This window comes from Stegastes partitus, unplaced genomic scaffold (assembly GCF_000690725.1).
Source record: "Stegastes partitus isolate 25-593 unplaced genomic scaffold, Stegastes_partitus-1.0.2 Scaffold1434, whole genome shotgun sequence".
Lineage (NCBI taxonomy): Eukaryota > Metazoa > Chordata > Actinopteri > Pomacentridae > Stegastes > Stegastes partitus.
In genome coordinates, this window is record NW_007579165.1 from 93,892 (window position 1) to 117,514 (window position 23,623).

Genomic DNA, 23,623 nt, shown 5'->3' on the forward strand with positions numbered 1-23,623 from the left:
TTGTGGAATAACAGGAACAATATAGAACTTTTTTGGTTTAAATAAGAAGCAATAAAGGACAATACTGCCTTCCAGCTTAAGAACTTTATCACATCTGTGAATTGGGAGGCAGTAATGCCAGAGTTTGGGCTTGTTTTGCAATCATGAACGAAACAAGGAATTCTTTCAGGACTTCTATCTGCAAACTGGATCACAAGAGAAAGTGGATCATGCAGTAAGAGTCCAACAAAGGATGATTGAAGGAGAGTAAAGTTAATGTTTTTAAGCGGGTAATGACAATTAGTTCAGCAGAAATGTCGTGCAAAGGCCTAACTTGAGTCGTTCATGGGAAGCTTTCACATGTTTTTGTCACTCACTGATGAGTAATGTTGGATCATTTTGCCCAATAAATAAAGCATCAAGTATAATAAAAAAAAGGTTCTCGCTATCTACATTTACAACTTGTGTGAAAATGTACTGTTGCTTTAGGTTCAATCTATGCAGAAATATAGAAAATACTAAATGGTTGGCAAACTTTCAAGAAGTCTTGTCATCACATTCCACCATTTATGGCTCTGCTCCAGCCTCAGGATATCATGTCTCCCAGTTATTTAGTTTTATATCTCCCTGTCAGTGCTGGAGGGAGTATTTAGATCTATTAAACGAGAAAAAAAAAAAAAGAGATCTGACATGAGGAATAAAAAAGAAGAAGAAACATAAGCTGCAGAAATAACTTAAAGCATTAAACCGTGTCCTCCTTAGGCAAAAGACGTCTGAAGGAAACTGAGGGATGACATTCTCCTTCAAGCATTAAGAAGCATTTATTGACCTTAAAACCTTCAAATGTACCTTTTGGATTATCTGATAAGTGCGCTGTCACAAACGCCAGACAAGCTGACATTTAGGAAACACGTTTGTGTTCTTAGGACAGCGAGGAATACATTACTTCATTATTGATTATCTGCTCCTTTATGAACTCGTCACAGATTCTGTTTTATGCGACTGGAGTTGTTCAATCAGTGCAGTGAAGAGCGCCGTACGTCCGCATAAAATTTTCGCAATATCACAGCCGCTGCTTCTGCACAGTCAGCTTTACGTTCCTGTAAAGACATCAGTCATCCTGAACGATGCGACGCAGCGAAGGCGCCTCAGCTGCCTCGACTTGCACACCTGAAATTAGTCACTATTAAATAAGCCGCCTGCGATTCCCACACGTTTTTGTCAATGTGCAGTAAAAATGGTTAGACTGCACACACATGTGGAAAGTTACACGTTAAAGCTCTGATGACAGAACTTCATCCTCCCTCACCTCCAACCAGTAACGGCTTGTCTAATCACCCAGCGGAGTGGAAAGTGACTCAGGAGCCGTCGCTTCAGTGTGAGTTTTATTACAGACGCAACACGGACGATACAAAAAAAAAATATTACAGGTTGATAAATAGTATAATGACATAGTTTCCTTCACATTGAGTGCTGAAGTTAAACAGACTAGAACCAGATAAATCTAACATGTATTAAGGCCACTGTGTTCTCTGATATGTCGCTTCACTGCAATGTACTGTAGAGTCCAAGCATACACGCACGAAGGTGACACACATACAAAAAAGTCAAGAGCAACATTTTTGCAGTTTGCAAATGTGGATTTCAGCTTTTCGAGTGGTTGCTTTTCAAAATAAAAGAGGCATCTTATCTAAAATAACCTTTTAGTCGTGTCCTTGCAGGGTGAATTGTTAGTATTTGGCAAATTTCCAAGAATAATTTGCAAGTTTTTAGTCAAATGTAATAGAAAAAAAATCTAATTATAACATTCTAACGTTTTTTTTCCTTTCAAAATATCAATACCAATGTTAACACCCTTTCCTTTCCAAACATTTCACAGTACCCTCCCTTCATTTAAGCCACGTGAGGTTCATTTTGTCTGACAATACTTTTCACATTATGACAAGCTATATGAACAATACACATACAGTATTTACATTATCCAAAACTTTCTGCAAATTCACGTGCATTGTTCAGTGTCTCCAAATGCACTGTAGTGTTCGGGCAGCATGTGAAGCCCCTTAGTCTGCTGTGCATGTGTTCAAATCCTGCTGCATGCTTCACCACAGCGAGGCAGAAGTGTGGATTTATATCACTTAAAGTTCAAAAATAATAATAATAACACTGGTAATGCTACAGTTGTAAATTGTCTATTCATAGTTTTAGAATATCAAAAATTCAATTTTCGCCTGCAGTAGAAAGTAAACAAGTCAGTTTAGGATACAGGAATTTAGCACACTTCATATAATTAGAGGCTCTCTGTTTACATTTTATAAGGAAAAAAAAAAATGGAAGAGGCTGAACCTTGTGGTCCCCTCTCATTGTTCGAGAACAACAATGTCAGCCACCCCGTGCACTTGTGTGAGCTGTTTACAGTCGAGAGACGCCACCAGCTTCCTGGGCCCGGGTTGGGATGGGATGAAGTGCTCCGTCAGTGTCACCGTGGAGTGACCGCCAACATCACTGAGGGAGGCAGGGAAGAGTGAAATGTTAGCCCGGAGAAGAACATGTGGGAGGATGAGATAAAGAGGCAGAAAAGGAGGAGGAAGTGTTCTTACCCTACGACCACTTCATGGCCCTTCTGGAGGCCCAGGCCCTCCACTCGGAACACCACTCCTTTCAGCGTACGTGGCAGCGGGTTGGTGAAGGTTATCTTGGCGGCCATCTCCTTACCAACAATGGCGTCTCCCAGAGGCTGCCAGAAAAAATAGCAAACAGAACTGAATTTTACGCTGCAGAATTTATGCTGTTCTGGCAAAGAAATGCACGTCGTACTACACAAACAAACGTTAAATGCTAATTGAAATCCCACCGTGATGTTGAGGTCTGGTGTCCGGAGCCTGAAGGTTGTCTGGTTGGCCAACACTTGCTGGGTCTCAGAGACTCTTCCAGACAGAGTCAGCATCAGGGCTGCCTGATCCACCAGCTGGTTCTGGTACTGCTGGTAGGGCAGAACCCACTCAATGGTCTTTTCTGTGTGAAGAATAAAGAGATGCGCCGGGTGTTAATTTTATTATACAAAGCTTTACTTCTAAGTTTTGATAAAAGAAATGCTTCGACATTCTGGGAAAAACACTTTTTTAGTCTCGTTAGATGCAAAGTTCTACACCAGTGTGTAGGGTAGATGGTAGCTGGTTAGCTTAGCTTAGCTTAGCTTAGCTTAGCATAAGCCTGAAAACAACAGAAAACAGCTAGCCTGGGTATACCTTAACCTACAAAAGGATTGTGCATTAGTAAAGCTCCCTTATCTGTTTCTGTGATTTAGAACAGTATAAATTATTTTTGTATCCATTGCAAATTAAATATTGAAGTCTTGAGCAGTAACATGCTAGGTTCAACATTCTCAAGAGCTGCACCAACTTTTTTTCCATCCAATATGGCCGATAGTTTATGTTGGCTAGTGTTAGCTAATGTTTAACAAACTTAAGATGAGACTGCTGCTTAATTAATTGATTTCCTAAACCAAACCCATTAAGACCAGATGCAGCAAGAACAGGTGAAACGTTTGCATACTTTTCCCTTTACAGTCGGATGCAACGTGATGCACTTCATCAGTCACGTGCCTGGAAAACGATGACCTCATATAAAATACCTTCATATCTCATCTATCAGTAAAAGGAAACGCGCCCAGACGTCACACCCGCACTTAAAGTCTTAATGTGTTACGATGACATCACATGTTAGCATTTAGCATTATCCTGTGATTGTGTAATGTTGTTGTCACTCTGGAGCAGAAATAAGCTGTTAACGACACGCTGACACATTGTCACTTGGTAGTTGTAAGATAAACGTCTGGCTCTGTAGATGCTAAATGCGTCTCTGTGTTCACCTGCTACTTGCTAACTTTGTACATCTGCTGAGAAGGAGCATACAGTGAATCTCTAACAATTACAGTGAATCCAAACAAAGCTGTGGTCTGCAAACCAAAACAAAGGGGGTAAAAGATGGTAGAACTTAATGGAGAAGCAAAGCTGGGTGATCATTTTCCATGTCACTTTGTCACTCGGCAGTTTCTGTCACACCCTTCATCCATCCATCCATCCATCCATTATCTATACACCGCTTAATCCTCAGTAGGGTCGCGGGGGGCTGGAGCCTATCCCAATTAACCTCAACATGCTTTTGGACTGTGTGGGAGGAAGCCGGAGAACCCGGAGAGAACCCACGCTGCTCGGGGAGAACATGCAAACTCCACGCAGAAAGATCTCGGGCGTCCTAACTGGTGACCTTCTAGCTGCAAGGCGACCTTGCTGCCCCACCCTTAATCCATTGCTCTTAAAAAATACATATGATAGAAATTCCAACCTTCATTGGGCAGAAGCTCCACAGGCATCTGCTCCTTCTTGATGGCGTTCCTCAGCACACCCGTGTAGTACATGACGGCCACCTGGCTGTGCAGAGTTGTCCGACGGGGCTCCGAGCTCAGGTTCTTCACCACAATGCTCAGCTGGGCATCAGCGCCCATCCTGGGCCCCTCGCCGTCCATCTTCACCTCCACAGACACATCCTCTGCCATGGGGGCGGAGTAGACTTCTGGCTTGCTGCCGTGGCGGCTAGCGGTCACGACAGCGATGCGTTCCTCCTCCGAACCTGGTAGGGAAGCGGGAGGAGAAGGTGAGTGCACCTCATTCTTGTCTGAGAATTCAGGATTTATTGAGAGATACTGGAGATATGGTTCATGGTGCGTCCAAATAAAGCAAACAGAGAGGCATGTTTTAATGTTGAGAAGAACAGCGAGAGACATAATCATTACTCCTCAAGATTGTTCCAGGTAGTGTAGACATAATTCAGTCTGATCCGACTTGCGATTAGTCAAGTAAACGAAGCTATGCAGTACCTTCTTCGTGTTTGTACAGGTGTGTGATGTCTGCTCGCTCATCAGAGCCCACTGCTTTGGTGCTGATGAAGTGGCCGACAGCTTTCTTCTCGCTGTGGATCTGACTGAATGTACCGTCCAGGTTCCTCTGCCAGTAGACCTTATCACTGTTGACCTGACAGGGAAATACCAATAAACACGATCAGCTGAAACATCGGAGCGTATGAGAGGTTTGCTTCTCATATGATGATGATGAAATGAAGAATGTCTCACACTTATTTATTTTTGTGCAGCTGGAAAGCTATTAAGTTTTACTCATAATATTTGGTTCTTGGTCTACAGAATCAAGGACTCAAGAAAATCATTCCTAATTGATGAAGCAGTTGAAAGTATGTTATAAATATACGCCTGATTTAGTCATTTCAGCTCCAAAGAACATCTTTGTAAACCTTGAATATCTGCAATTTAGTCTCAAACAAAAATCTCAAGTCTGCAAACGTTGGCTAATTTCTGGCACTCACCTCGGCAAAAACAAAAGGTGTGTCATGTTTGAGGTAGACCTGGCCGGAGCGGATGGCGTTGAGAGAGGCGGGGCCACAGCGGAAGGTGCCCTGGCTGGTCTCCTGGGGAGTGGAGTCAACAGCCTGCCAGCCTCCGTTGCCAGGAGGCAGGTCTGGTCTGGCCATCCAGCAGTCGTTCCACACGTGGAAATTCCTGAAGGTAGAAAAAGTGTTGACATATTTCAGTTTGAAGACTCACTTTCTTATATGCAAATAGTTAGCTGAGAGGATTGATACCACTCTTGTGTCTGTCCTGTCGATATACAATTGCAGCCTGTTAGTTAGCTTAGCTTAGCATAAAGCCTGAAAACGTTGACACAGCTAGTTTGACTCAGTCCCTATTTTTAAACTTCAATTTAGTACAAGATATAGTCTGTTCATTGGAACATTTTAGAGGTGCTTGTGGATGGATTTTGTAAACTCTGAACAGATCTAATCTTTGGTCTTTATGCTAAGCTAAGCTAAGCATCTTGAGATCAGAGTGGTTTTATTCCTCTTAAATTAAGGGATAATTTCATTGCTTTTACATAATAAATAACCTTCAATAAAATAAAAGTAAACTATACATGATCTTGTGCAAACTTAAGGCTAGAAACTGCAATTTAATAATGAAAAATTATTGAAATTTGTTATGAGTACAGTGTTTTTTTTCATCCATAGTATTACCATTTTTTTTTATTTATATATTTTTTTACAGTGCACCTTAATTTCAGACTTGTGTTAAATGAAAACGGTAATTTCATAAACATGTGCAAAGTGCTTGTGGAGCAAGCAAGGGAAAATGTGGCAAATGTCAACACAAGGATTGGTTTGGATGTGGAGAGTTTTCAGTTTTAACAGGACTTTTTGATAGCGATGAGGATGGCCAACGTTGCTAACTTTGCAACAAGTGCCTGCCTTGCAGTTACGAAGGAAAGGTATAAAAATGACAGGAATGAAAGATGGCATCCAGAATAACCAAGGGCATGTAAGGTCATCGGTTCCACCACACAGACGATAGATACCAGATCAGCCTCCGCAGTTTTAGCGGCGCTGCAGATAATTGAAAGTCCATGACACCTCTGGGGTTTCAACTTAGAGGCGACTACATTTGGAGCAGATCTAAATATATGGCGCATTCCGATGGTATAGATTTAGCAGCAGGCGATTTTGAAAGCCTCAGTCATGTAAAAGCTCCACATCTTACCACACAGAGTCACTATTGAGGTAGTCGATCGGCTCCATATCGGCATCAAAATACACATCTGTAGTGAGGGAAACGTCGGTGTCGTGAGCAGACTGGAAGTTGGTCACACTGCGGGCGGGTATGCCGAGACACCGTAGCACTGAGAACAGAGACGGACAGACAAAGATGAGTTAAAACTGAAAGCCATTTAACGACCGACATGAATTGAATCTGCAGATGGTGATACTTCAGACATTTCTGCCGGGGGGTGACATTTGCCTGGAACTTTATTATTCCGGCTGAATGAAAGCGACACATGTGGTTCTATCTGCGACAAAAGTAGGAGGTATGACAGGAATGCCAATGCGAGGTATTTAGGGTTTATGGGAGCTACGGCTCGCTACCATTGGCAACACTACGCGCTAAGGTCAGCTAGCTATCATGTGAGGTTCCTCGCATGCATGCACAATGAATGAAGTGTTCTGTTACACAGTTCTACTGAGGGCTAATGAAAAGGGCCTGAGAGACAGAAAGCCAAGACAGCAAACATTTGTGAACTGTTAACTGAACTGACATGAACATTGGAGTAAACACAACACTCTTGCATTTTCATTGCACACACACACACACACACACACACACACACATCCAATACACATGACAACAAACATCCATCTTCCCGCCCTCCACTAAGGTTGACCCTCTCACCATAAACACACCCTTCTCTTTCGCTCACACCATCAAACGTTTTATTTTTCTCACCTGTTGTGGTGACCCCGGAGAAGACCCAGCACTGCCCGTACGACACAGGCGTCCCGTTGGAGGCGTGGTATTTCCTCAGGATCTCCACGCTGCTGCTCCACGCCGAAGGAGAGATTCCATCCGCGTAATCTCCGGACCAGTTCCCGACCAGAACGCCAAAGTCGTCCTGAGCGTTTATCTGAGAAGAGCACAGTCATTAAATTAGTATAATGATCTGGAAAATTGGGAGATCAGTCAATGAAATAAATGAAATAAAAGCACTTTCACTCATAACGGCGTGTTTTTCTAAATTGGAAGTCTTAAGCTCACCATAGCAGATATGACTCGGACCACATTCACAGGATCTGCTTGACCGGAAGGCGGCATGTCACTCTTCTCCAGGATAAACAGACATGCTTCCAGGATGTTCTCATGGAACTACGATGAAGAAAGACATGATCTTATGACAATGCTGTCCGATTCAAAGGCGTGTCTTACCAACAGAATAAGTTAAGTACTAATTTGAAAGGTAGAAGAAAAAATGTGACAACTTCGCTGTGCTCCATGAGAATGTAGTAACACCTGAATTATAGCACATAACGCTTGCAAAGGAGGGATTTAGTGTGAGAAAGTTAGACCTGACGGCATGAATAAAGTGTGGTGGAGTTTTATTATCAGTGGTTACCATTATCTAATCTGTTTGCAGCAAAATAGGACATTGAGCTTCACAGTTAAAGCATGTTTCTAGGAATACGCTGCTTATTTTTAGTCTCATCATTAACTTGATTCTACTCATAAGTCTTCCTCAAGCCTGTTATATTTATGTGTTAAACAACAAGAGCCCCATTGTCTCCTGAGAAACCAGTAAAAACACACACTGGAACCAGAGCTTTTCCTGCATAGGGGAATTTCTGGCACCACCCAAAGAGGTTTAGCCAGCACCAGTGGAAAATCACCAAAATATGAATTGAGCATTATGAAAATTGTAATTTGTTAATTGGGGTTTCATGCATGCAGGCATATCTTGATCAGAAATAACAGAGAAATGCACAGGTTTCAGCCAAATAAGGCACCAAACCCATTGTCTTTACTGTTTGTGAACACATTCTGTTTACTGTCATGTGTTATCATCCCCCAAAGGGCCATTCTGAGCCAGGAAAAACCCTGGGAACTGTTCTTTTCTTGTGTCAGTCCCACACACACACCATCCTGCTGCTGGAAGCCCTCACTGGTCCATGACTGGAAATAGTGCCAAACTGTTTGAGTAACATTAACTAGTGTGGCCACTGTTCTTGGTTTTAAAAATCTAATAAAAGTACAGTATTTAGGAACCAGATTTAGGGATTTCCGTCTTCAGGTGGAGCAAACGGGCTGAGCTCCAAAGTCTTAAGATGCTGTAATGATCATTCACAAACACGAGCGCTTTCCAGTCACATCTTGTCTTTTTAGTCCGTACCTGCCCAAAGTTCCAAGTTCGGGCGCCGATTTGTTTCTCCGTGCCGTAGTAAATCCTCCCGGTGTCATTCAGCACATACTCCTTCCTCTCCTCCTCGTCATCCAGGAACACCGTGTCCTCTGGAAAAAAAGAAAAAAACACATGAAACTAATTATATCTGCACACCTTTGCCGGGCGTTACACAATAAAGCTTTAGAAGTGCAGGTTTTCACCCTGTGTTTTATACGCTTTGACTTCTTTTTTACATATTCTCCCAAGTTCAGTCCAATTAAACCAACCTTGACAGGGAACGCAAGGAGACCTTCCTCCCTACAACCGCGAGATTTCTGTTAATAAAACAGACTTGTGAAGATTTCGACTTCCTTCCTGTCCGTGAAAATGACCTTGAATCTCTGTTTTATTCAACTGTTCAAGAATGTGATTTCTCTTCACATATTCTGTGAATGACTCCCAAAGGCCAGGAAATGGTTAAGAAACACAATGACTGCATGGACCTTGCAGTGGGGCCCACACTCATTTATGGGAAACAGTCTGTTTTTGAGTGACATCAGCACCACACACTTGGGCGTGCACCCCTCACATGAGCTTTGCAAATCCGCATATATCTTTTTTTTTTTCCATTCCTCTTATCTGTCGCTGTTGCCATCGTGATTACCGGTGGGTGGAGAAAAAGGGACGGAGAGAAAGAAAGAGAAAGAAAAAAAAAATGGGAAAAAATATTCACGATGGACATGAGAAAAAAAAAAAAAAGTGGAAGGAAAAGGTTTCAGCACAGTCCTGGGGGGACAACTGAGAGAAAGAAGGGAAGTTATGCTTGGGAGGGGAAAGAAGCAGGGAGGGAGAAACATAACAGTGTCTTGATTTTATAAGGAGAACGCAGAGGGAGATGAAGCTGAAAGTATCTGGCAGCTGTGATAATTGTAGTTTTCACTTCTTACTGAAAATTTCTGGAATGTGGGAAGAAGCAGACACACACAGGAGGATATGAAGGAGGAGGCCAGAGAGGAGAGCGATGGAGTGAGGCTCGGGTCAGCAGATAGCAAAAAGCAAAACAACGAGAAAAAAAAAGAGCAAAAGCTGGGTGGGAGAGGCAAAAAAAAAAAAAAAAACCCAGCAGGAAATACAGACGGAGGCAGTAAAAGCGAGGGGAGAGGACAGGTTGTCACCAGCTGCAAGGATTACGCTGAAGTCGCCCCGTGGCGTTTTATACAGTAATTGTAGGATTTTGACTTTTATGAGCATGAGGGAGAGATTGGTCTCGGGAAAGAAGAGATTGAAAGAGGGAAAAGGAGATTGGGCGCTCCGCCAAAAGCAGCAACCCCATAATGAAAGACAGACAGTCCTCCTTATCAAATCCCGGCCCGCTGTTTTTTTGTTTTTTTTTATTTGGCGGCGTTGCAAATACGCTTCTTTTTGTCAAATATCCTGTGTGGAAAATTTGCAAAAACTCAGGTGAATAAACAATGAAGCTCATTTCCTAATGCTTTTCTTGACCGAATAGAAGAATAATAAGCATGCATAGTAGAAAAAAAACAGTTTACTTTACAAATAAATAAGAAATAAGACCACCACGCTTTTTAAATTACTTGTGAGCGCAGTTTCAAACACGAGGAGCTTCCGTGTGTTGGTTGTAAAAGCTGCTTTAGCCAATATTATGAAATTGCATTAACGGATCCAATGACTAAGTGTGTGTGAATGGTGCCAATCCCCTGCAATTCCTCTCTGCTCTACAGACTGCTTTAGCCTCTTTTCGCTGCTTATTTTGGGTTTCACGGTTCGCCCCTTTACTGTTTTGGTTACCTGCTCTCATCAGCTTGTTGCTGTTAAAGGTGGAAAGCTGGTGAGTGCAGTGCAGCAGTTAAAGGTCTCAGAAAGATATTTTATAGATATTTACATTCATATGTCAGCAACAGTTATTTTCACTGAGAATTTTCTCGATTTGTTGTTTGATCTTTAAAATGTCAGGAAAAACTGTCCATCAGTGTTTCCCACAGCTCAAGATGACGCCTAACATGTCTTGTTATGTCCACAACTCGAAGACATTCAGTTTATAGAGAAGTGAATAAACAAGAAGACATTCCAATGTAGGGAGCTGGAACCAGAGAAGTTGGATTAATTAGCAAAATAGAAGGCAATTAATACAGAGGTTGACAACTAATCGATTATTCGCTGCAATTCTAATGACCGGACTGTCAGAATTCCTCTCTTGGACGACAAGTTAGTGGATTTCACAAACATAAATCCTGTTCCCCAGCTGACTCTGAAATAAGAGCCACGTTACCATGGTAACCAATGGCACCACGAGGATAACTCTAAATTAGTGGTTTTCTAGCAGCAATGTGGAGCGCATAATGTAGAAGCTGTCGGAGCACTGGTAAATGTTTTTATTTGCCCGGAGAAACTTAGTCTGCCTAATGAGTTAGCAAAAAGATCCGCCGTAATGCGCTGTGCTGAGAGTCTACGCGGATCAAAACTTTTTCAGCGCTTACAATCTTCATCTGTCCTCTGTCAGAGATAAAAAGGCACTTCAAAGCTTTCCAGGCAAACGTTTCCTGCAGGACTGAGGGGTTAAGCAGTGCAGTTTGTTCGTCTTTTTCGACACTGAATTCATGACAAATTAGTCGCAACAGTCAAGCACTAATTTGGCTGAACTCCGACGTCTGCGTGTTTCTCTACACGTCCAGAACTAAAAGGAAGAGTGAACGCCGGACTCGGGATTTGACAAGTCGCCAGCAACCCGTCTCCAAACAAATGTTTATTTTGCTCTGCCGGGTGTCTAATAGACAATAGTCTGCTCAGGCATTAGTCACTTCAGGAGCTGGCACACTATGATTAGGACAATGACATCATTAAGAGGATTGTACGGCACAAGGCGATGACTGACAGCGCTGTTAGAACGGCTGCATGATGGTGGTGTTTGCGCGGCAGAAAAGCAAACAGCAAGTATGTAATTTTCAAAAAACAATTAACTCCAGAAATGCTGCACAAACTAATGTATTTCAGCTGAGGCTTTAAAAAATCACAGACATGGCCGGGACACACGTGTTGCTGCCATGGTGATTTCTTTTTATTTTTTAAGCTGCTGAAGTTGACTCTTCATCAGCGGTGTTAGAAAAACAGCTTTTGTGTGAGTGTTCTGTTTGTTTGATTAAATGTTCTGACACGATTCATACGGTATCATTGCAAAATAATCTCTTGTTATGCCAAATTAAACCATGCTTGCCTGGATTTTATTTTTTATTTTTTTAAATGGATAGAGCTGTTGTGCTTCACAAGTTGCCTTGGCAACAACAAACACGTCCCGGCAATGTTCATCTCATTGTACCGCCCCTGGACAGATTTCTTTTGAAGTCAGTGCTGCTTGCAGAGCGTCTGTATTTGGTGACGTCTTCTGTGTTTGCATGTGCTCTGCAGCTTTCTGTATTTGCAGCTTTTCTTCCTCTAATTGCTGTTTTTACGTTGTGTCGACGTTTTCTTGAATCGCTTGTCCGCGTTTGTTTTCTCAAGCGGTGCAAGAAAGGTTACAAATCATATCTGTGTGTAGAAAAATTTCATAAAAAAAAGCAGCTGCAGGTCGTTTTCATCCTATACACAAACTGTTTTGATGTCCAGTGGGGCTGAAAGTAGTGCTTAAGTGGCCTAACCAAGTGTGCCAGAAGTGTTGAATCATAGCCAGAGGAGTTATATAAACTCTCATAGTTACACACAGTCATACCGAAGCTATTTGACGGACAGCAACACACCCGTGGACTGAGCTGGCCCGTCTCACTCATGTGTAACATTATATCAGGATTCCTCCCAAAGATTAAATGTCTAAACAGACATCTGTTTTGCACAAGTATGCTGAGAGAATGATCTGTGTAACACAGCAGCTATGTTCCAGGAACGTCTTCCCTGGAAGCCGCACCGCGCCGGACAGTTTTTCTCCCAGAACAATATTGACGTTTTAAGACATTCTGCCTCAAACCTAATATTAATCGAGATAGTGATTAATTCCAGGCGCGTTGCGTAACGCTGCCTGTCTTCGCTGCCCTCGTTTTTCTCCTCTTATCACCTAAGGCTCGTCTTCTTGCCTTCCACTCATCCACATTCCTGCCCTCCAACCATGTAGGCCCTCTTCCCTGCTCCCACCCGCTGCCAGTTTACCTTCACACCAAGGGTTGAAGAGCATGACGATGTTCTTGCTGGAGTTGTGAGTTGCTGCGGCCTCGCCCTTTAGAGTAGACGTTACCACCGAGAGCCCGTACAGCCCGACCACGGCCGTGCTCGGAGAGTTGACGGACAGCTTGACCTTGTTGCCGTTTTGCTCGACGATCTTGGCCTCCCAGCGTTCATCTTCCAGCTCGTCCACCAGCGGAATGATGACATGGGTGCCTTTGGACACCATTGGCAGTGAACCTAAAGCAGACAAGTTATATTGTCACATAGATGGACTCGTAAAATTAATCAAAAAGGAAAGAGTAATATACTAGTAGAGATGTTATTAGCTTGAACTGTACAAGATGCAAAATTTAACTGCAGATTCCTACTCAATTAAATAGTTTTCATTTTGCATATTCTGATATTTTGGAGCATGCATTTTGCTCATTTTTATGCACAGAGCTGGATAAAAAGATCCATATCGTTCTCATAACTGTTAGTTAAATATGAAAGAAGCATAAAGTCTGTAAACAAGCGAGTCACCTTGATGGGTTAATATCAGTCTTCTCATCTAACTTGGTTTATTTAGTTCAAGTTTAGCGATTCAACTGACTTTCTTCATTTATTGAAGCTTTAAAAATCTGGTATCTGCAAATTAACAGCATGTTTCTTTCATTTGAAAAGAATAAAACTGCAAAAGAGATGAAAATTTGCAATCCCTCTTGACAGTGTGTGCATGTATCTAAGTTTATGCACACATCTTTGTGCACAAACAAAACGTCTTTGAACGACTTTTTGCTTTATATGCGAGAGTGAAAATTCAAATTGTGCAACTTTACAAGGTGCATTTAATTTCTCTTGTATTTCTGACCACGAGCGAACTTGGATAAAATCAATATGCACAGCCGGCAGACAGACTTCACTGCATGTAGTTGGAAACACAGTAAACGTATTCATGTGACAGTAATCGCATCAGTTCCTGCGGAGGACAACCATACCGAACTGTTAACCACAAATGCATCACAGCCTCTCCCGTGGCTGTACACGGTTTCTCTGAGCAAACAACATTCTGGGACTGGAAAGCCTCAAACACTGCCTAACACACACACACCCCTGCAGAAAGCAAAGCACATGCTGTATCTATGGGTCATCGTGGGACAATCAGCTTAAACGTCCCATTTTATGTCACTTGACATTTCACTAAAAAACCCCAAAAGACTTAAACACACACTCTCCTTCAAGTAAAAAAAAAAATGGCTATGTTTGGGTTCATTCCAGCCCACTAGCTAGATTAAAACTTATCGGATGCTTTTCTCTGAGCTGTTTGCTTTGCGGCACCCTGCTGGGCCGCCATTTTCTCAAGCAAGTACGGGGTTTTAACGTGCATCCATTGTTCTCCATCTGCCTGCTTTCGGCACTCCCCACCCTTCCTCTCTCACCTCTGAGTGCCTGTTCAACAGGAAATCAATGAAAAACACTGTCTTCATTTCTTGCTGCGACAATTTTGTCCTTATTTAAAACAGCCCTGAAATCTTTATTCGGCTTCCTAGTTGAGCAAAAATAACAGCTTCAAAAGCCACAATGATACAAATCCCTGCTTTTAGTGCACCACTTAAAACCCTTTTCCTGCAAGTGCGTCAGTGAAAGTGACGGTAATCAGAGCCTGCTGAATGTCAATTTGGGTTTTTTTCCTGCAACTACACAACTATCTCAGGAGCAGGTGACACCATATCACTCCTGCACGGTGATGTAATGGCCATTTTTTGCCGAGCGAGTAGTATGAGGGCCTGTAAATACCAGAGGGAGGTGTCCGGTGTCAAGGGGGTCTGGAAACTGTTAACACTGTGGGCTGCTGGGTGGAATCCAAAACTTGCGGTGCAGCTATGGTTGGATCGCTGCTCGATATAAACGTACTGGTTATGCGTTGTATTTTCACCATGTTTCCCATGCTTTGAACGATCTGAAATTTGTTTCTTTGCGTTTTCATGTGCAGATAATTTTGGTCAAAGGGGAACTCCAGTGATTTTACACATAGAAAGGTTACATGTGGTGGACAGTAGAACTTATACTGAAAAAGGAGTTGTGTAATGTGGCTCTAGAGCAGGGTTTCCCAGCATTTGTTGCATGATTTAACCATAGACTGAACATAAAAGATGGATGCAGCCTCCAGACCTAAACCTGCAGTCTTTCTAATGGTCAGCAAGTTTCTTTGCAAGAAGAAGTCCAATTGTATACAAGTCTGTCAGAAAATTACCCCACATCTCACTTGATTTATTACCACAGTAAGCATTTTCCTAATGGATTCATGGTCTCAATCGCTACTTTATAGACTTCCTCAATACATAATGGTGCTAGTTTGGTAAAATAAGGTCCTATTTAGAGGAAAATATGCAAAAATAACAAATCAGGGTATGTTTTATATTCAAGTGATCAGCTCATCATCAAGCTCTGCAGAAGCCTGAAAACGATCCTGATCATTTGAATCAGGTGTGTTGGAAGAAGGAAACATTTAAAACTTGCAGGATTGCGGCCCTCGAGGACCGGAGTTCGACACCCCTGTTTTAGGGCGTGACTACCTTGTGATGGTCAAGTTGATACCAGATGGGTATGTATAACATCTTCCAGTTCTCAGATGGTTAGTTGGTTGGTTTTCAGAAACCAGAATAGCAACAGTTTTTTTCTAAGTTTCCAAACATGAAACTTCAAAAAACTATTTCAACTGTTTAATTTACGTTTCAGTGACAGTTTATTTATCTTTATCTAGCTTTTTTAACTGTTAAACTGTTGGTTTAGGCTAACTATTTCAACTGTTCTATCTATTCACTATCTACTTTTACCTTGGCATTTAAACTGATTCTCTACTTATGGTGATCTATTTCAACAGTTTATTTACTTTTATCTCGCTATTTCAATGGTTAATCTGTTACCTTTGGCTAATTTAGCTATTTCAACTGTTGAACTGTTGGTTTTACTTCACTATTTCCATTGTTTATCTACATATAGTGACCTATTTTAACTGTCCATCTATGTTTAGCTAATTAATGTAACTGTTAATCTACTTTAATCTCGTTTACCTGTTGGTTTAATGTATTTTAACTATCTACTTTTAAGCTGAATTTTTCAGTTCTTATCTGCTTTCAGCACACTGTTTCAGCTGTTTTCTGGTTGGTTTTAGCCAACTATTCTAGCTGTTTACCTACTTTCAGCTAACTATTTAAATCATTTATCTGCTTTCCACAAGGTATTTCCCCACTTATGTGATAGTTTTAGCAGCTTTTAGTCAGCTCTTATCCATTAGCTGTAGCTGCACCCTTACCGTTAGCAATCCATTTGAACTATTTATCAGTAACTTTTGTTCACTCAGACTTCTTTCACCTCTTGCTTTCCCAGCACTTGGATATTTTTTCTTATCAAACTGGGATTCCTGTTTGTTCCCATGAATTGAGCCACTATATAGAAATCTTATACTGGTTGGAAAGTAAAGACACTGTCCCTCCATGAGTCTCATACCTGTTTTCATGTCCAGATGCAGCTTGTCATTGTCAGCGTAAAAGGGTCTGTTGAACTCTAGCTCCATCTGGAAGGTCTGTCCTCTGCGGATGATCAGCTCGTCTCCGTGATACAGGTCGGTGTGATGCTCCTGTCTGTTCTGCCCCGTCTTGGAGCTCAGAAGATCCATCGAACACACTGTCAGCTTAATTTCTAAGAGAGGAAAGTTGGATATCAAATTCAAGAACGTGACTATATTGCTGCTAACTTCTGTCATATTTTCTGTTGGAGTTGTCACGTTCAAAGTGACTGCCATTACCGTCTTTTTCCATTATGACCGGGGCCGGGGTAGGCGGTTTGGTGAATTCCACCTTATCCGTAACATCATAGGAGGTGCTGTTCTGGCGCTTACAGCAGCACGGACACATCTTCCTCAACCAGCGTCGACAGCCGCTCTCCTCCGGCTTCTTCTCGGCCTGATGGTGAATGGTCAGCTCCACCCGGGTGGGCGGCGCCGCCCCTGGGAAACGCCCGATCTCGGACGTGCCTCTTACTGTTAATCGCTCGCCTGGCATTCTGGAAGATACATTGGAGGGGAAAAAAAGTCATTTTCAGAACTGACATTTTGGTTGAAGATGTGAGTGACGTAAAGGGCCGCCTGGAAATTACAGTAATAAGCAAATAGTAAAGCCTGTGTCTGACTATTGAATGATGATGGATGTAGACTAACTGATTAGCAATTTCTTAAGCAAATCAGCTCTAACCACTTAAATGTAAATATTTGCTGTGATCCTTTGTCTTAAATTAAGTTAAACTGAATATGTTTGAGTTCTCAGCTGTTGATTAGACAAAAAAAAGGCAATCTGAAGACGTCACCTTGGGTTCAGGGACTTGGCGATGGACATCTGGTGCTATTCTCTTGCCTTTCATAGAGTAAACGATTATTTCTTGTACACATATGGTTTATATCTGCACCAGGTGGCGTTACAGTAAGAAAGCATGACTCTTGTGGACTATTTAGATTGAGATCCTTGATAGAGAATTAGTTGGCGCTTGTTCAGAAAATTGCTGACACAACCAGACATGCAAAAAAAGTGATTAGAGGTCATTACAGAGGCCGAGTGCAACAGTACATTAAGTTCCAGCGAGACTTTGTATTCATAACAGCGTGATTAACCAAACATCCCTCCAGTTCCCTTTTACTTTCATCTCTCCATCATAAAACCACCATTACACTTTTCTTTCACTTTTTCCCACAATTACCACATTCCTGACTTGGAGTGTACTCACTGGCCAAGTTTTCCCAAAGCATTCTGGGGTATTTTGCAGGTCGTCCTTGTCGGGAAACACTCCCTGTGTGATCTAACATGACTCCTACAAGCAGCTGGATTCCATCTGCTGGACCCGTAGACTTTATGTACCCCAGCTGCTTAGAGAGCAATGCAGCTTGAGGTGTCTCTTTGTGTGCAACGTACAGTACTGTGCATTGTATGGACATTTATCACGCTGTCACATCCCCACCCTCATACACTGCACCGATAATCACGGAGGAATTAGATCATTTGTCACACCGGAGCTACGGCTGTCCTTCCTGGACGTCCTAACATTTCAAAGTCAGGGTCAGATGTCACCCCACCAAATGATAACACTGGGGCGGAAAAGTGTTTACCAGAATGAAAAGCTGAAGGAGGACTGTACTCTTACGCCCCTTGTTTCTGCTCACCATCTGCATCTTCTCCTCATCAAAACAATAAAAGGCGGTGGCGCTGCATGCAAAAACAATCTCTTTTACCCAGCCATTAAAAGGACCGATGACGTTTTGTTAGCTCTTGTAAAACACCCATGAACCATAATGAGCTGCAGTAATGTACGTAGTCAGGAGAAATACGGTGTTGTTAAGTGTATATGAGATGCTCGTTTTATGGAGCGATTACTCTCATTTTTACAAACACTCCTTAAGCCCCGTCCCCTTTAGAGCTGTTGCTACTCCTGTCAGGTTTTCCATTATGGCACAACAACAACAATAGAGTTTACGCAAACATCCTTGAAAGAATTGGTCTACAATGTCATACAGGCGTAAAACAGCTCAAAAAGACAGTGGGGCTGCACTGGATGTCCAGGAGACCAAACTCGTGAAGGTCTTTCTGAGGCCAGCGTTAAGTTTTGATTGTGTTCGCTTACAGACGTGCACACCGACAGCGGCAAACACCACGGACACGTAGCTGTTGTTATTATACTGGTCTCAAGTCCGCTTGGAGATTGCTCGATGACTCCGTTCCATGCATGAGCAGATTGGCATCTATGTATTCTGTGCATGCACACCACTCCTGAGCATGTGGACTATTGACCTTGTCGCCACATGGGCACGCATTCTGTGCTGCAGGCCACGGATCCAGAAAATATAACACTGGATTTGTGGAGTTCCACATCTGCAAGGGGTTGTGAAACATAAATTTTGCTTTCTACCGAACTCTGAGAAAGTCTACGTGACATCCACGTACAGCTTGAACTTTGAGGTTCATGTGGTGACGACAAGCAAAAGTGTTCATGCACGGAATACGTAGATACTGATCTACTGGATGACTATGAAAGGAGTCCTTCAAGTGGACTAGAAAGTAGTACGAAGGCTTCGGAAAGGATTGGCAATTCAACTGGAGATTTTATTAGTTAAAGCTTGTTCGCAAAATCATGCTGCTTCATTCTGAGTTAGGTCAAAACTACATCTCCAGCTCTTTGTTTAACATTTACAATTCTAATCCAGCTTAGCATGAGAAGGTCTTGGTTAGTGACTTAATACACTTACATGCTAAAAAACAAACACTAAAGCGACATGTTCCACACAAAAAGTGAGCAAATCCTTCCCAGTTGATGAGTCTTGTATGTCAATAAAGGAGCATCTTGTTTTTTGCACTGCAAGCTAAAGCTAGTTAGCACAAACATTATAGCCGAGTATTAGATGTTATGATTGAATGTCATTTCAAAGTAGTTTTTTAAGGACTGCTATGGAAAAGCAGCCTCAAATACATCAGTAAAATCCAATGTTTCTACTTTGAAAACAGCATGTTGTGGTCAAAAAAAGCAAAGCTATCTCAGTTAGCGTATTGTGATCCTGTGAAGCTAGCACTACTTTTGTGGTTAATAAAGTACCACACAGGCTAACATTATTGGTTTACTTTAAAATAATGATAAAACATTTTTAACTAACATTATTGAGCTAATATTTGACAATAAGTGTTTGGTGTTGGAGTTAAAATGTGGTTATTGAGCATCTCTGCACATCTTTAGCATTTAAATGTAACTTTTAGCAGTACATTAGCCAAACACAGCGAGGGTTGGGCAGGTGATTCCAGGTGCCATCTGAGAAAAGTTATTGCATATTTCATGTAGATAAACGGTGGTGAAAGACTTCGATTAGTGTAGCTGTTCTGCTATTGATTTTTAAGATTAAATATTTGCATTGAGGAGGCACATCAAGCGGATTGATTTTGGGGGAAAGGCAGCGAGAGTGAAGTTTCAGAGTTCAGAGGGCAGGCAACAGCTGAGGAAGAGGTGGGAAGGAAGGGGGTGGTGGGGGGCGTCTCACACCATCAAACCCTCAAAGTCTATATGTAAGAAAAAAAAAAACATGCGAGTGTGCACCATGTGTGTGAGAGCGTGACATTATGTTCTCATCTGATTGTTCGGCTCTGTGGCTTCCTGAGTTCATCTGCCGGTCAGAGGACCTTCCCCTCCCTTCATTGGTTTCCAATATCTGGCAGAAGCATTCATAATAATTGGAACACACAATGGACCAAATCAGCTGTGTGTTTTGCTGCATGTTCCCCACCCAAGAACTACAGTCACACTCTCTGACCTTCTAATGTTAGTTTAAAAAAAGAAGAAGAAGAGGAACCAACACGCAGATTAAGATGAAGTAAAACTCAAGACAGAATTTAATACTTTGTGTTTACAGATTTTAACTTAACTCAAAGACAGCGGATGACTAAATATTTGGGGGTGATGAAATAGTAGAAACACAAAGGCTATAATTGGCCTAAAAGCACTGCAGCTACGAGGTCTTTCCAAATACACCAAGTGAACAAATGAGTTTCGGGCTGTTTTGTTAATAATTTGTGTCTTGACAGGCCTTTTTTTTTTTTTTTTTTAAAAGCACCATTATCTCACTACTGCACCTAGGTGGCCTAAAATTGCCCAATTAGAGTCATCCTCTCAACCCCCTAAAACCATGAAAAGCCATTTCCACAGGCCTAATTTTTTGGCAGCCTTGCTATTCCCTCACGCTTTAATGCACAAACTTAAATGGCTCTAATACAAGCATCAGCCAAGCTTGAAATGAAGTGTTCTTCATCTTTTTTTCTCTCTCTGCCTATCACAATTGTATCATTTCCCCCCACAGTGCGGTGCCCTCTCTGCCTCTCCTCTTCCGTCGCTTTGTGTTGGCATGGCTGGCATGCCTGCTGGACCTCGAGATAAGTGCTTTTGCAAATTCAAGTCAACTGTTCACAAGCAAAAAGGCCCCGGATTGTTTGCCTGGTGTTGTGGGCACCATGTAAAATTGACACATGATGAAATAATAACCAAAAAAAATATTGAACTTCACAGTAAATCCATGAAATGCCAACATTAAAAAAAAACCCAAGAAATTATTTAAATCCTGCACAATGCAAACCCTCCAGGTCTCCGAGAGAAGACCAGGGATAAGCTGCAGCTGGTTGGCCGACAACCAGTAAGGCTGAAGGCATGGAAATACCTGAACTAATTGGGTGTGTTTTTAACTGAAAATGGAAAATGCTTCCAACAACAAACAATTTCTTGGAGCTTAGAGGGATGAGGAAGCCCTTTCTTCACGCTGGAGACAAACCAGGTGAGCGGACTAATGGGACTTTTTTCTGCATGTAATAACAAAAAAAGTTCAAGCAGAGGTGCAAAACTTCAGATATGAAGGTGATGAGTAAGAAAATACCCCTGATGAGGAGAGTAACACCAGATCTTAAACTGTGTGATATGTTATGTCAAGCAGCTGGACTTCTTATTATGTTCTTGAAGCACCTTAAAGAGAAGTCCTGGAGCTCCTTAAGATGACAATCACCTTGATGGCTGAGAATCTACAGGTATGTCATGATATGATCTGTCCTTTTGCAAAGGTGCTACAACCCTAAAGGCCTTTTTTCTTTAATCTGACATCTAAGAGAATCATTCTGTAAAACTTAAATTGCACCAGAGACAGAGGAAACCGTTAGGTCAGGAGCGCACAGCGTCAAGTTCACACCCAACTTCACATCTCCCCCTAACAGAAAGAAAGAAAGAAAAAAGAAGTGACAGCGTGTCTTACTTTCTCCGTTCTTCTTTAGATCAGCGATGAAAGCTCTGTGTCTTCCTGAGTAATTATCCCTCAGCTCTTCTTAAAACTTCTGCTAACTTTCTTCTTTTTTTCTTCACTGGCTGCGCGCTTGGATCAGAATTCTTACAAGCCTGATCCTGGAATTCGTTGCGCGGTACTTTAAGCTGGTACACACCCCTCTTCCTCGCAGCTCGGCCCACCCAGCTCCACCCTGTGAAGTCTGAAGTTTCTCCCACTCCCACCAGGAGGTCCCGTGTCACTACGAGCGACCAGTGTGGGTGCGCGCTGCGTCCTGGAGCGCACGTACGCACGCGTGTGATTAATGATGAGTAGCGCGCATATGGATAGAGGAAGAGTGAGGCGAGAAAGTTCTGTTACGCAATTCTCAGTTCAACTTCTCCCTTGCAAAAAAAAAAAAAAAAAGGGAGCGTAGGCAGACAGACAAGAGGAGTGGGGCTTCGTGATTGGATCATTAAAGTGACTACAAATGTACTCACCCAATTAAACCAGTATGTGAGAGGTGATGTGTAATATACATTTCAAAATGCTGTTGCACATTGTATCATAAAGCTTATTCGTAATCACTCAAGCAAGACCAAAATAACCCCAAAAACCACTGTTTGACCGAAAGGAATTCCCCCCACTGCCAATGTTCCATTACAAGACATTTAACTTCCCCTTTCAGTTCCCCTCTGTTGCTTAGTGTACAGAAGAAACTACCTAAACCCATTCTGACCTCTGATCCAGTAAGGTTCCATCCTAAGATTAAGATCTGATTAAACCCTAAAAGACGCGTCTCTGTGTATCAAACTATACAGTTAGAAGGAAGGGGACAGAAGGAACAAATTAGAGATCCAGTTGGAGTGAACAGACATTATGAAGTCACAACAATTTCTGAAGAAGAATAAGAGAGTCCCACCCTGAAGTTGACAGGAATGGTTCCTTTGGTTTGTTAGGTCTGAATGCATGTTTTTGTCATTGGTACGCCACAGTTTCAAGGTGGAAATACACAACCGTTGCGTTTAGTCGTTACTTCTCTCATGATCTGTCCTCTCGAATATAAAAAAAACACCACATAGTCATGTTAACAAAGATAAAAAGCTTATTTTTTTATCCAAGGGCGTCTTTAAACCACCGGATAACAAGGAACAAGAGTTGAAATTGCTGGAAGGCATTTGCTGTTGCATACTGTTGATTTTGATCCAAAACGTCTACTCAGCAAAAATAGATGATGAAATGTTTTGCCAGGTGATGTTTCTCATAGATTCCAGGTAATCCAAAGTGCCAACGATCAATGACAGCAAACTGTCTGGATGACTAGATTGAAACAACAACATTGTGGTTGGCAGGAGATCATAATGATGTCATACATGCTCAGTGATGATGATGATCCAGTCATAATACCAATTAAAACGAGCTTTATTTCTGTTGATGAGCATTGGTTGTGCAATAGCAGCTCAGAATTAGATGAAAAACAGCCGCGGTAGATTCTTTCTTGGGCTGTTTTTGGTCGCTGTACATACAAATACCCGCCTGTTAACCTGTTCACAGTCACAATGCAAGAATGCAAATGTTTATTTACCACGTTCACCATCTTAGCTTAGCGTGTTGGCATGTTGCTAATTAGCACTAAAAACAAAGGACACCTGAGGCTGATAGGAATGTAATTAGGCTAGTTTTGCACGTCATGAACCCAAGAAGTGGACATGCTCAATGAAAAGTTAGAGGAACGCCAATGGACTTTATCCTCTGGGGTAGCACTGTCGCCTCGCAGCAAGAAGATTGTCGGTTCGCGTTGCACCGAGATCTTTCTGCGTGGAGTCTCCATGTTCTCCCCGTGCAGCGTGGGTTCTCTCCGGGTTCTTCCTCCCACACAGTCCAAAAACATGTTGAGGTT

General features: G+C 42.2%; 1 protein-coding gene across 1 annotated transcript; it reads right to left on the reverse strand.

Moving 5' to 3' along the window:
* Window positions 1-1,347: 1,347 nt before the first annotated feature.
* On the reverse strand, window positions 1,348-21,992 carry tgm1l1 (transglutaminase 1 like 1). The gene is made up of 14 exons (XM_008299572.1): window positions 21,718-21,992; window positions 16,705-16,961; window positions 16,407-16,598; window positions 12,903-13,154; window positions 8,757-8,875; window positions 7,631-7,738; window positions 7,322-7,499; window positions 6,581-6,719; window positions 5,356-5,548; window positions 4,856-5,009; window positions 4,324-4,608; window positions 2,831-2,991; window positions 2,577-2,713; window positions 1,348-2,481 (listed from the first exon to the last, which is right to left on the reverse strand). Exons 2-14 carry the CDS (start codon window positions 16,958-16,960, stop codon window positions 2,337-2,339), a joined length of 2,319 nt encoding a protein of 772 aa, XP_008297794.1. The 5' UTR covers window position 16,961; window positions 21,718-21,992; the 3' UTR covers window positions 1,348-2,336.
* Between the last annotated feature and the right edge of the window lie 1,631 nt (window positions 21,993-23,623).